Source organism: Solanum stenotomum, unplaced genomic scaffold (genome assembly GCF_019186545.1).
Source record: "Solanum stenotomum isolate F172 unplaced genomic scaffold, ASM1918654v1 scaffold33061, whole genome shotgun sequence".
NCBI classification, from domain to species: domain Eukaryota; kingdom Viridiplantae; phylum Streptophyta; class Magnoliopsida; order Solanales; family Solanaceae; genus Solanum; species Solanum stenotomum.
In genome coordinates, this window is record NW_026032246.1 from 2,151 (window position 1) to 16,713 (window position 14,563).

The following is a 14,563-nucleotide window of genomic DNA, read 5'->3' on the forward strand; positions in this document are numbered from 1 at the left end:
ATAGTCGAATTTCTTATCCTAAAGCAAAGATGTTTATTATATCAAAATTAACACTAATTAATATTAAAAGCTGTCACTAATACTAATTAATAGGTCTCATAGCTTCTGAGTCACTAATACTAACCATTCACGTGCTTTCCAATAAATTATTGTGCAAAGTGCAATTTCTTAATATGAAAAGGAAAATTAGGATCACAATTCAAATATAGGACAATGCAAATTGCAATGGATAAGAGAGTTGATTTATGACTATTTTCTTGCTTTTTAAGCATGTGTCCTTCATCATTATTGTGACATGTTCACAATAAATACAAGACAATTTTTTCTCATTCTTTTTTTCTCTCGAGGCATTCGGTACTTGTTTTAAAATTCGACTAATTTAAATTTACATAGAAAAATCTTGCTTTGAGAGTAAAGTACCCATTACCATAAACAATCATATACTCAAAATTCGAATTTAAACAATAGTGAAACCACATGTAAAGTATAAGGCGATCAGTTGGATAATTTTTTATTATATATATATATATATATATATATATAAATTTTGAATTTTTTCATAACTCTTTAATTATTATTTTGTATATGATATGTTTAAAATTAGAAGATTAAAAAAATATTTTGTTATATTTTATATATTTTAGCTAAGATTATATAATTTTTTTAAAAAAATTTCGTGTTATATCAAATTCAGTAAAATAAATTTAATTAGTTTACAAACTGTTCCTATCCCATCACCAAAGCACACTTGACCACTGCATTCAGGAGATCTTTAAAAGAACGACTAAATTAAAAGAAAAATAAATTATTACTATTTGATTAGGATAAGAAAGAAAGAGAAATATTCCATCTGTTACGTACGTAAAATTATTTTCTTGTTAGTCTATTTTTTGAAAAATAATATATTTTTTATTTAGTAATAAATTAAGTTTAAAATATTTTATTTTGCTTTTAGTAAAATAATTTAGAGTCACATAACAATTTATTTTAGATCATAATTAAATTTTAAAATTTTCTATTTGTTTATTAGATTTTATGTTTAATCAAACACCATTATATGAAACTGAAACATAACTTGGACACCTTTTTTTTTTTTTTTTCTCTCTTTGATTCACCTTTTTTATATTTTGGGGCCAGTTGATTCATTATTAAATGCTGACAACTAACATGTTACAATGTATTCAATATATTAGAAAGACATAATTGAAGGGTCACAATTTGAAGGATCTTTTTTGTTTTGAGCTATAGATAGTAGCTATGGCTACTTTACTTCAATTGAAACCAACATATAAATAGTTGTATAATTTGTCTTCATTTCAACATAATTATAATGTAATTTGAATTCTGAATTAATGTAGCCAATCTAGATGATACCTAGGAAGCTATGATCACTCCTACCACTAGTATATATGGAATCCATTAATATATATACTACTATATAATATGACATCTTCGATATTTTAATGGTATTATATATACTTAGAGATTATAAAGGTGTATCGAAAAGGTGAGAGTGACTGAATTTTGACCTGTTAAAAGATTGAATTAATAAATATTTGGGTCATCAATATGTTTAATTGATTAAATTGAAATATCTAACTTTAATCAAGTTTACATAATATTTATAGTTATTTTCTTAATATTATTAGTACTAAATATATTTTTTTTAATTGTTAAGGCTATACCTAACACATATCAAAGAAATAGTTTGTTTAGATAAATCTTTCAAATTTTTTTTAATTGTCAATTTGATCTACATAATCAATCTAACTTTTAGATTAATATTTACAAATTCATTCCCAGCTCAACCCGTCAAAACTTGGAAGTAGTCAAATTTATGTTTAGTAAAGCATAAATTCTTTAATTAAGATTGCAAAGTATAACTTGTGCAATATATAAACGTGTACCACATAAAAAGATTATTTATTTTGAGAGACTAAAATTAAAGACCAAAGCAAATGACCGGAAGAAATATTCTTTTGTGCTTGATAATGGGACATAGTAATTATGAAAAAGAAAATAATTCCTAAAAAGTCATTTTTTAGAGTCCACATTGTCCATTTTTCAACAAAGATTAATTATGGAGAGGTTAAAAATTTAAATTACTTGTAAGTGGAAAATAATAATATAATCTTTAAACTTAGTTGTCAAAGAAAATAGGACAAGTACGTCCTTATCAATGGCGGGGGTTTAATTAAAGGGTAGATTCATTTATTTAAAGTTTGAAAAGACATTCCAAAGTTTATGATCCATACTTATCAAAAGAATGTTAGTCGATTAGCTGCCTATATTTGACTCTAATTCTTCACACATATATATGTCAATTATATTGGTCCCTTAATCATTATAATTTCTATACATGCATGGTGGTGGTGTGTTCGTGTATTAATTTATTTTATTTGGTGTTTGATATGTATTTTTGAAATAATTTACATTACATAAGTTCTTTTATGCAATGGAGCACTTCTTATGAATATATTCTTAATTCTAATATTTTCAAGTTATTGCGTTCTAAATAATAATTTGTATATATTCAATAAATTCTTAAAATAAATACAATATTTGAACCAAAGTTACTGAGTTCAGATGATTTGATTTAATAAAATTTGAAGCGAATTAAGACTTTTATGTCGATGGAGCTAGTGTGTTAGTAGATGCATAATTTTTTTTTCAATTCGGTATTTGGAGTCCCGACTAAATTTGGATTGCGCACTGCATGACTCATTTAGAGGTGACATTTCTAATAGGATTTTCTTCATATCAGAACTTGAATCCGAAACTTCTGATTAAGGATAAAGCAGTCTCATCATTGCTCCACAACCATATTGATTTAGTAAATGCATACTCATCATAATGGATGTACATAACTCTAATTGAAAGGAATTATTTTTATATCTTTTTCTATACTATTGTTGTTAAAGTTATTAAGTATGGTTCATCATATGTTTTGACAAACTCTCTACTTGTCGTTCACATTCCACGGTATGTTACTTGCATTGGAACTCGATTAATTCATATTCCTATAGTATGTAAGACACATTAAAGGGGAAATGCTTTCTATATACACCAACTTCTACTTTTTTTTAATTCGAAATTTCTTATTAAAGGTGAATGAATGATGAATTCTATCCATCCCATCATAATCCTTAGTGATAAGAAACTGGTTGAATTGATTCACTGAAATAACCTAATTGGTACTCCTTCCACGTCTTAATCTATGGTACACTCTTTTTTTAAGTCAGTTCCAAAGGAAGACATATTCTTCTATTTAATAACAATTCAACTTTAAAACATTCATTTTACCCTCGAGAATAAATATAACCATATAAACATTTGACTTCTTTTAAGTCACAAATTTTAAAAGTTTTCATTTTCTCAAAAATCCATATTAAATTAAACATCATCCCATGAATTGAAACAAACAAACTACTTTATGTCCCTACATCTTTTATTTCTACTTTACTGGAGAATAAATTTTTGAACCCAAAAAATGAATGAATATAAAAATTAAAATCCTCACACACACAAATGTAGATATATAATAACACAGAGAAATATCCAAAGATGAAGTTTCCACATATTGTATGATTGTGCAAATAGGATAGGCTTTGATTAAAATTGCGTTGATCATTCATCAATTCTACATTTCCTTTTCAAGATCAGCTCACTTATCTACATGGGCCATGACACTCATATTATCATTGTCCTTATCACCCCTTTCTCATTTTATTGTCTCCTAATGGCCTCTAAGGGGATATGTGTTTCAACATTCATGTTTTATCACTTCTATATCGCAACAACAACAATATATTTAGTATAATTTTACAAATTGAATCTGAGAAAAATAGAGTATATATATATATATAATGGAGATAGATAGATTGTTTTCGAATAATCCTCAACTCAAATATATCAAATTAAAATTAAACGAGGAAATAATAAAAAAAATATGACACCTAATACGAAAAACAATACAAAACATATAAAGAATAAATAGTAATAACAACATCATATGGTAACATACATAAACAGAAGAAGTAAAAACTACGTGAATAAGGCTAATACTACGATGTTTATTACTTCTATACTAGAAAAAATAATGCATTGTTTGCTTTTTTTTTGGTTGAAAAAGAAAACAATTGATAGAGGTATATATTTCTTTCTTTTGATGTGACTATCTTTTGTCTTTATTATTTATATAATATAATAATAAAATAAAATATAAAATGACAAGGCTAAAGATTAGATAAGAAAGATAAGAGCATGGAATTGGCGGAAATTATATATTCGTTTAGCTATTATTAAGTACAAATAATAGGGATAATGGTCTGAAAAATACCCCAACTTTGGTCGGATTTACTGTTGCGATACTAAACTTTCATAAGGACCTATTACCTCCCTAGACTATTTAATACCGTGTTTTTTATTCCTGAACTATTTAATAGTGTATTTTAAAGGTATTTATGTGCCCACGTGGACACATTACTATTTATAATTTTGTATTATTTTTATGTCCACGTGGGCAAATATATTTGTTTAAAATACGGTATTAAATAGTCTAGTGAGGTAATAGGTCCTCATGAAAGTTTAGTATCACAACAACAAATCCGACCAAAGTTGGAATATTTTTCAGACTCTTATCCCTAAATAATACTTGTATACATTGTATGTTACAGTGCTCTCTCTTGAAAGAGAATGCCACTTTTTTTTATTTGTAGAAATATTAATCTTCAGATTTTAATTTTTATTTAAATAATATGTCTCGTTAAGATCCACTTAAAACAACAATTTAACCTTTTTAGTCATAAACATGTCAAATGAGTCGAGTTGGCTCGGCTCAATTAAAACACGGTTTCAAACGGCCTGGTGCGGCTTGAGGGGAAGTTGGTTGGGGAAATTGGAAAGGGGTCTGATCGGATGAGGTTTTGGATCCAGTAAATCTTCCCATGTGCAAGCTTGGGTCTCGGTCCACGGTGCACCAACTTGATCATCAAACCTTGATAATCTTACTGAATTCAGTAGCTTTGATTCAAATCTTATATTTATTTTTAAAATATTATTAAATGTGTACAAATTATTAATATAAAACTCAATAATTCAAAAAAGCTAAAAATCCGAACCCATAAACCTTCAAATAAAAAAGAAACGTAGGGAGTAATATGAAGCCGCATTTTTAAGATCTCATTTCGTTTTCAAAGATCAAAATAATTGAAGTTTAGGTGCTAAACATGATAAGCACAAATTGTTATTGTTCTCTTCGTGTGGCACAAAATTTTTAGAAAGTAAAAAAATACTTTTTGAATTTTATGATTTTAAATTTAAAATATATTAATGTATTTAAATGTTCTTTAATTTTATATTCTTAAACATGTCATGGAAACTAAGAAATGCTAAGATTAACTTGTTTAAAAGAAAGAGTTATTTTTTTTAAAAACGGATTAAAAGAGAATAACAAAGGGTGGATCAATTTTCACAAATTTAATCATAGACCATGAATTTCTTGTATGTGGTGGTTGGGTTTTCGAGGTTCAGATTTAATTGGGCCTGGTTTTGGGCCGTCGGGGTCTCGCATAATATGGGGACTTACCAATAACAATCAAATGAGATTCGTACGTACATAAAATGTATTGATTTGATAATTTTAATTTTGAAAAATAGTATATTATTTTTACGATATGGTATATTGGTAATTATCATTTGGTTGAACTCAACTTATATACGAGAATTATGACTTATAATTTTTTTTAAAACGCCTCAATTATATCATACTAACACCTTATTCATATAGAAATATTCAAAAAAAACAAACAAACAATTTTCTTAGTTAATCAATCACCTAAAAAGCACATTTCAATGAAGATAGAATAGTCAAAGTTTCAATGTCTAAAACTTAATTGGAGGTAACTAAATTTTTTCCGATAGACCCTCAGTTCAAGGAAAAAACACAAGTCAAAGCAACATAGATAAATAAACAACGTAAAAGAAAAAGTATTGACAAAGTACTATAGACAACCTTACAAATCTTCCTTAATCGTAACAAGTTTTTTAGTCATGAAATCAACGATTAATACCTGTATCACACACCTCTAGTAATACATAATTCTTGAATGTGATAGTAATAAAGATGAAGAATACTTTGTGCATCAGGATGCCCTGGTGCATAAGGGCCAAATTTTAAACATGTTTCCTTATTAAGATAGAAAAAGAACCCAATTTTTTCTATTAGTACTATAGTTAGAGAAACGAAAGCAAAATAATTGAGCTTTGAGATTACAAAATGGAGACTGCCTTAGCGTTCTTCAAAATTCTTAACCAGGTAAACTTCTACCAATACTTTAAAGTTTTGGGATTTTTCTCGAGTATTTTTTTTTTGGAATTGCAGTTTGAAATTTCTGCATTAATTGGGACTATCTTGATTACGTCTTTGTTGTAAATTTTATGTACTAAAAGATATATTCTTTAGGCTTATTTTTGCTAAAGAATCTTGGATTTTTTCGAGTTTCCGTCTCACTTAGGACATGATCCTTGATATTTGCTTCTGACATTTCCTTTTTGTGTGGCTCAATTTGAATTTGTAAGTAGGGTTGAGCTAACTTTCAAGAATAAAATGGTCCTAAAGAGAGCAAGATAGATATAGATAACAGAGGATTCATATTACCAAACTAACAATACAATACAATATAATACGATACATTATGAGACAACCATCCAAACAGAGGGTAGAGGTTGCTATGTCTATAGCTAATTTATTATTTGCCACAAAACTATAGAAATCAACTGTAACTTATTATGTATTTGGTAACCATGGGCAAAAAGTGAAGAAACAGATGCATCCATTGATATTTGCCAGAACATCAACACTAACTTGCTAATTAATTTGTGCAACTCTCCAGTAACCTCTGCAGAGACAAATTGAGTTTTTGAATAATTAGGAAAAATATAAACAATTGACATATAGTTATCCAATAAACAGCTACAGAAATAGTGTTGTTCCTCATACAAAACAAAAGATTTTGATGCATACCTGGTATATTGCTAATTCATTCTAAGACCACGTCTTTGACGTCTCTTCTTTTGCCTTGTTCGCTTCTTAGCAGCAATTTGTTGAGCAATATCTTCAGCAAAGTTCACATACCATTTTGGTTTTTCCAATAGAAACATGAGGCCTCCTATCAACAATCCAAATATCATACCACAACCATAACCTATTACCACTGCTTCCCATGTGAACCCGCTCATAAAAAATGAATCATCATCATCATCATCATCGTGTTCAAGTGGTGACTCATTATTGTTTCCACATTTCTTTGACAGTGGAAATCCACATAAATCAGCATTTCCACAATATGAATCATTTGGAAATGTATTGAACTGTTTCCCAATAGGAATGCGCCCAGCCAGATGATTGTATGAAAGGTTTAAAACCTCAAGAAATGTCAAACTCGATAATAGACCAGGAATTTCTCCAATGAGTCTGTTCCATGACAGAGCTAATGCTTCGAGCTGCTGCAACTTTGTAAATTCTGCAGGAATATGACCATGAAAGCTGTTGTGAGACAGGTTGAGTAACACAAGTGAGCTCAGATTTCCAATGGAATTTGGAATATCTCCTTCAAACCTGTTTCTTGATAAATCAACACTCGTCATAATTGACGTGATTCTCATATCATACTCATTACCTTTTATCACCAAACTAACGTGGTACAGGTAATCTCTGTGAGTCCTATTACTAGCTCGAGTAATTCCTGTATTTTCTTCATCCACATCCATCATACCTCTAAAATTTTTGAAAAGATTAGATGACAAAGTTCCTGTGAACCCATTGAAGGAAAGGTCAAAGATTCGTAACTCAGGAAATGGAAATTCTGACTCCAAATCATCAATTGTACCGTGAAAGAGATTTGATTTCAGAATCAGAACTTGTAGGTTTGGAAGTTTCTCCAGCCATATGGGGAGCGTGTCATTTATCTTGTTGTCCCCCAAATCAAGAGCTTCCAAGCTTGTACAGTTAACCAAGGATCGCGGGACTTGTCCCCTAAATTGATTGCCATATAAACCAAGATACTGTAACCCTGTAGGTAAGAATCTTGGTATCTCTCCATGAAAACTGTTCATTCGCAAGTCTAAAATAGAAATGAAGCTGTTGGAGTTACCCAAACAGTCTGGGATTGAACCACTGAAATTGTTCTGAGCCAAAATGAGGAATACAAGGTTAATCATGTCACAAAAGGATTGATGCAAAGTCCCTTGAAGAAAATTGTTCTCCAAATTAAGGTATTGTAAGGACCCTGAGTGCCATACTTGTTTTTCAAAGCCTGTGAGGAAGTTATGAGAAAGATCCAGTCTACCTATGCTTGTAGAAAACATCCAATCGGGGATTTCACCTTGCAGCTTGTTGTATGAAAGATCAATGTTAGAGTATTCTACATAATTACTCTTGAGCTCATTTGGCAATTTCCCGGTTAATTGATTGTGTTGAACATATAAAGAAAACAAGGATGGAAGATGGAATAACCAAGGGGGTGTTGCGCCAGTGAAGTAATTGAAGGACAAATCAAGTATTTGTAGCTCTTGAAATCCGCTTATATTAGAGGGAAGTGGTCCAGTTAGTGAATTGTTTTGCAAGTATAATAATTCAAGGCGTGTCAACGTTGCAATTGAATCTGGGAATGGGCCAGTGAAATTGTTACTTTGAAAATCTAAAGCATCTAGCTCTGAAAAGTTGCCAAAGATGTCTGGAATCGAGCCTTCAAAATTATTGGAAGAGAGAAATAAGTAGCTAAGTTTGTTGAGCTTTTGGATAGGTGAGGGAATATTTCCGGTGAAGCTGTTAACTGAAAGGTCCAACTCTCTGATTGCAGTGAGGTTGCCAAAGGATTCTGGAATCGAGCCTCGAAAATGGTTGTCAGAGAGATCTAAATGAACAAGTTTGTTTAATTTTGAGATAGTTGAGAGAACATTACCAGTGAAGCTGTTACGTGTAAGTCTCAACTCTCTGATTGCAGTGAGGTTGCCAATGGATTCCGGAATTGAGCCGGATAAATTGCAATACCAGATGTTCAAATGTAAAAGAGAATGGAGATTACCAATTGAATCAGGTACCTTCCCAAATATATCAGTGTTGGAGAAATCCAACTCTAAAATACTTCCACTGAAACTCCAATTGAAATTCGGCAAAGTGCCTGTTAACGGATTCTCTCTCAATATCAGCACTTGCAAGTTTGGTAGATGAAAAATCTGAGACTCACTTAGGTTCCCAAAAATGCCTGTGCCTTGAAGATTTAAGTACCTAAGGGAAGAAGAAAGGTTCTTAGGTAACTCAAATGGCGCGTACGCGTTGTCAAGCAACAGTACCTCCAAATTGGTTAAGTCTTGAAGCAAACTTGTGAAGGTTGTTTGACCAAATTGGAATATATCGAACTGCCAGGAGAGGTCAAGTGAAACCAATTTAGACAAGTTTGATAATACTTGTGGGATGTGCATCAAAGTTCCAGAATGCGAAAGATTGAGATGCGTCAAACTACTGAGTTCACTAATGTTATTTCCAAGTGGAAACTCACCCAACTTGTTGAAGGCAAGATTGAGTCTTTGGAGATGACCAAGTTTTTTTAGGCTGCTGTTAGCATGGATGGTTCCCCAAAGACAGCTTGAAGAAAGATCAAGGCCTATGACATGACCCGTAAATCCATCACAAGTAACACCATCCCATTCACAACAATCTCCTGTAACATTCCAGGACAAATTCTTGGTTCGGGCCTTGTTGTCACAGTACTCAGAATTTGAAACAACTCTGAGTTCTTGCTTAAATTGAAGCAAATAAAAAGCTTCATCGCGAGCACAGAGATGTTTCCCAGCTTATGTAAACTGAGATTGTTGGGAAAAAATTATAAAAAGTGAATAGAAGCAGAAAGCTATTAGCAATTGTTGGTACTCCATTGCATATATCTAGCTAGCTACGAACTTGTTGTATATATAGTGTGATCAATAATGCATTATTGTTGTTGACCCAAGTCAATTTCCTCTTTTATTAAGTAACACAACTTTATTATCACTAATACAATTTTAATATTATTTTTTCAAAAACTTTACTATCACTAATACAATTTTAATATTCTTTTAAAAAGTTTATGCGTTTATCTTTCTAAAAAGTAAATTGCCAAACTCGTTTAACAACCATAGAAACAGTTTCTTCCAATGAAATTACATAGGTGTATCAAACGAGCGGATTAAGCTGAATTTAAGAATGTTCAAATGGACGGGTCATTGATCCTTGGGCTAAAGCGGATTGCTGAAATGAGCTAAAAGCTAAGTCATAACCCAACTCGAACGATTCTTACTAAATTTAAATTTTAAAATTTGTTTAACATAAGAAAATGCATGTTTTTCTCTTGGGTGTGGTTTGTTACAAAATGAGTGTTATTGTTCTGCCTCATGCAACTGAACAACATAACACATACAAAATGCTATTCCCTCCATTTCAGTTTGTTTGTCTTATTTGACTTTGCACGAAATTTAAGAAAATAAAAAAGACTTATTAAAAGAGTATTGATCTACGCAACCACCTTTTCTATGAAGGGTTGTGTTTAAACTAGGCTTCTATTATAATACTACTCTAATATATTTGTATTGTCCTATAAAGTTTTTTTTCTAACTCTAGTATCATTTGGACAAAAATATTCTATGCAATTTGCATTAATTATATATCTTAGAGGTAAAGACATTGTTTTTGATAGACCTTAGCCGCGGTAAAAGTCTTCTCCTGCTAAAGCTTTGCCTCACCTTGCCCTGTTTAAATTCTGCCTTGCCCTGCCCCATTTGCCCTGTTTAAATTTCTTTTTATTTAATGATCGACATCATCATTGGCAATATAAAAAAGAGATCTCTGAAATAGCCTCCATGAAAGTCGTAGTTGGGCCTCAAACAACAACTCTTTAGTTTACTCACATTATAAACCACACCAATTGAGATGTTGACACATTTTATACTATTAATTTCGATCCATAGGCTTCTTTTCCAATTTGAAACTGTATGTAACTTTGCATTTAACCATATGAGGATTTATGTGTTGCATTAAACTAGTAGATAATAGAGGATTCATATTGCCGAACTAACAATAAAATACAATACATAACGAGACAACCATCCAAACAAAGTACAGAGGTTGCTATGTCTAAAGCTTATTTATTATTTTCCATAAAACCATAGAAATCAACTGTAACAGATGCATCCATTGCTAATAAACTTGTCCAACTCTCCAGCAACCTCTGCACACACAAATTCAGATTTTGAATATTTAGGATAAAATAACAAAGTTATCCAATAAACAGCTACAGAAAGTTTAGATGCATACCTGATATATTGCTAATTCATTCTTAAACCACGTCTCTTCTTTTGCCTTGTTTGCTTCTTAGTAGCAATTTGTTGGGCAATATCTTCAGCAAAGTTCACATACCATTTTGGTTTTTCCAATAGAAATATGAGGCCTCCAATCAACAATCCAAATATCATACCACAACCATAACCTATTACCACTGCTTCCCATGTGAACCCACTCATAAAATATGAATCATCATTATCATCATCATCATCGTGTTCAAGTGGTGATTCATTATTGTTTCCACATTCTTTTGACAGTGGAAATCCACATAAATCAGACTAGTACATAAATAAGATCGAAGAAGTAATAATAACATAAAACTCACTCCATAATATATTAAAATTTCATACGTCATAACAACATTACTAAAGATAAACTTTTATAGGTGTCAACAATTAAGAGATATTTCTAGGCTCATACTTCATAAAAGAGATACAAAAAGACATGGAAGATAGACGCTTAAACATTTAAGTTTTATTATTTTCAACAACCCTAACTTATTACTCATCCGGATGAAGTAATAGAAAAGCTTATTAAAGCAGTAATTACAACCAAAGAGAAGTATTGAAAACACCCCTAAATTTGACGACATGAATTATTAGTTTTGTTCCTAAATTATTAACAACTTTATACCCCTCTATTTGACTAATTGAACTTAAATACACCTTTGATCTTGCCACATATGTGAAAAACACCAAGAATTTAGGAGTGTTTTCGACACTTCTCTCGACTTTTGATTAAGAGTCTCACGCTCGTACAAGAGTTTGAGACCACTTGCTATTCTATGTGGCAGATCAGGGTGTACTTAAGTTGAGTTAGCCAAATAGATGGATGTTTTTAAGACCGTCAATAATTCAAGAATGATACTAATAATTCACGTCAGGTAGTTCAGGTGTGTTTTCAATACTTTTTGTTTATAAATATCAAAGTTCAAGGCCACTCTCTTGAAGCTTCAAGTTGGTAATCTTGTCAAGTTGCTCTTCCGTTTCAGGTGTCATGTGATTCTTCCATTCCCCAACAACCCCTTTTCTAAAATATGCACTATTGTTGATATAAGAGCAGATTGATCCACTCTTATTAACCTCCAAATTCTTAAGCCTCTCCAAGCTACACTTGTTCAAAACTATCTCCAAATCCTCTTCATTACCAAAAGGCTTTCCAAGAAACAAGGCTATTTTTGCCACCTCTTTCTTAGGGTCTATCTTCAGGTCTTCATACTTTAAGAATAATATTTTTTGCGGATTTTTCTTACTTTCTTCCCAATATTCATGAACATGTTCAAAAAATGGTCCATACTGATGATCCCCATTGCAAAAGTACTCCACAACTTCTTCTAAAGGAGTGAGCTCTTCAAAACGCTTACGATTATTGAAGAAATGCCACATAGAAATTAAGGTATCTTTAGAATTTCTTGTTATGTATATAATCTTGCAATTATTTGATTTTTTGATTGAATTTGGCAAAACCCTATAAGGTAAATGTGTGAGAAACAATCTTGAAGAGGGCATTGTGTATAGAACATGAGTTGGAGTTTTAAATAATAATCCATGGCCTCTATTGTTGGAACATAAAAATGAGGATTATCCTTAACTAAAAGGTCTTCTTCTTCCTCTTTATTACCTTGCATGATGGATACACATATGGCCATGAGCCATGTTGAACCTGTAAGACAATCATCAGACATTAGAATGAAAATGTATTTTTTTTAATTAGTTAATAAATATGTTGTTATTGTGATCATTATATTGATATATAAAAAAAATTACAATTTGGACTTGACAAAAATATAAAGTTGATGAAAGGTAGACCTAAGATCTAGCACTTCCTCCCCAATTGCAATGCATCTCCACCGCCCCTATCCCTCAACACACATATAAATGATGTTGTGACAATATTTAACATATATGAGAGAAAATTAGAAACACATTTTTCTTCGTACCAAACGCATGACCTTAAATATGGAACGCATATATTTTTCCACGAGAACATAAAATACTTGATGAATTCATTAATTAAACAAAAACCTGTTTTCATGGAAGATGCCAAGAGAATATCATTAGGTTCTGCTTTGAAGGTTGCCTTGAAGATCATGGCTGTCTTTAAAATGATAAAAGTGGACCAAAACCCTTCCCACTGATAAAGTTGACTGTTATTCCACAAATGATCAGTTTTGGGCAGTTGATACTTTAGGCGGATAATGAAAAGATGTGTTTACATCATTATCTTGAGAGTTGCTTCATAATGAACAAAGTCATTATGATGTGTATATGAATAAATAGGGGTGACATATTTACTCATTTTAAATGAGTTGGGTACCAATTCATTTAAAATGGGTGAAAAAATAAATAATACTCATATTATCTATTTTAAAGTGGGTAGTTAAATAGGTAAAGAAATGTCCATTAATAAAAGAAAGAAAAATGGTAAATTTGTTACCATTGTTTGGTAAACTTGAACTTACATATATTTGGCTTTATAACTTTAGCTTTTCAAGAAACGTCTCAATTATATATATCAAATTAATACCTTACACAAGTAAAAACATTCAAAATAAAGTACAAACAATTCTCTTTATTAATCAATCATCAAAGAACATTTAAATCAAGATATAGTAGTCAAAATTTCAACATCTAAATAATTAGTTACTATTTTATATATTTGCTAGTATTATTAGTTACATAAATATGAATTTTATATGTAACTATATACTTCGGTACAATATTCGGTATTTCGATATTTTTTTTGCAAATACCAAATGTCATACTGAATACCAAACTTTTTAAAATACATATCAAATATCATAATATTCAAACTGTGGTATTAAAAATTCTGATTTCGTTATGGTATTCAGTATCTACCATATCATACCCACCCCTACAAGTACTTTCTCCGTCTTTTTTACTTGTCAAATTTTGACTTGACACACCTATTAAGAAAATATTGATTGGTATAATGAGACATTAACTCAATGTTAATAAATTGAGGGTATAATAGGAAAAAATAAGTTGTCCTTTTATTTTTTCACGTCTCTTCTTTTGCTTTGTTCTCTTCTTAGCAGCAATTTGTTGAGCAATATCTTCAGCAAAGTTCACATACCATTTTGGTTTTCCCAATAGAAACATGAGGCCTCCTATCAACAATCCAAATATCATACCACAACCATAACCTATTACAACAGCTTCCCAT

General features: G+C 30.8%; 1 protein-coding gene and 1 pseudogene across 1 annotated transcript; both read right to left on the reverse strand.

Moving 5' to 3' along the window:
- Nucleotides 1-6,670: 6,670 nt before the first annotated feature.
- On the reverse strand, nucleotides 6,671-10,815 carry LOC125852232 (receptor-like protein 9DC3). The gene is made up of 3 exons (XM_049531966.1): nucleotides 10,780-10,815; nucleotides 7,025-9,801; nucleotides 6,671-6,899 (listed from the first exon to the last, which is right to left on the reverse strand). The coding sequence occupies exons 1-2, from the start codon at nucleotides 10,813-10,815 to the stop codon at nucleotides 7,036-7,038; spliced, it is 2,802 nt and encodes a 933-aa protein (XP_049387923.1). The 3' UTR covers nucleotides 6,671-6,899; nucleotides 7,025-7,035.
- A 1,356-nt stretch (nucleotides 10,816-12,171) lies between these two features.
- On the reverse strand, nucleotides 12,172-14,563 carry LOC125852227 (cytosolic sulfotransferase 5-like; annotated as a pseudogene).

Bases quoted from the DNA above. Each gene is read 5' to 3' on its own strand.
- LOC125852232 (XM_049531966.1), bottom strand. From the start codon at position 10,815: ATGGGGCAGGGCAAGGCAGAATTTAAACAGGGCAAG. The intron at 9,802-10,779 runs GTGAGGCAAAGC...CTTCAATTTAAG, and splicing joins CAGAATTTAAACAGGGCAAG to CAAGAACTCAGAGTTGTTTC.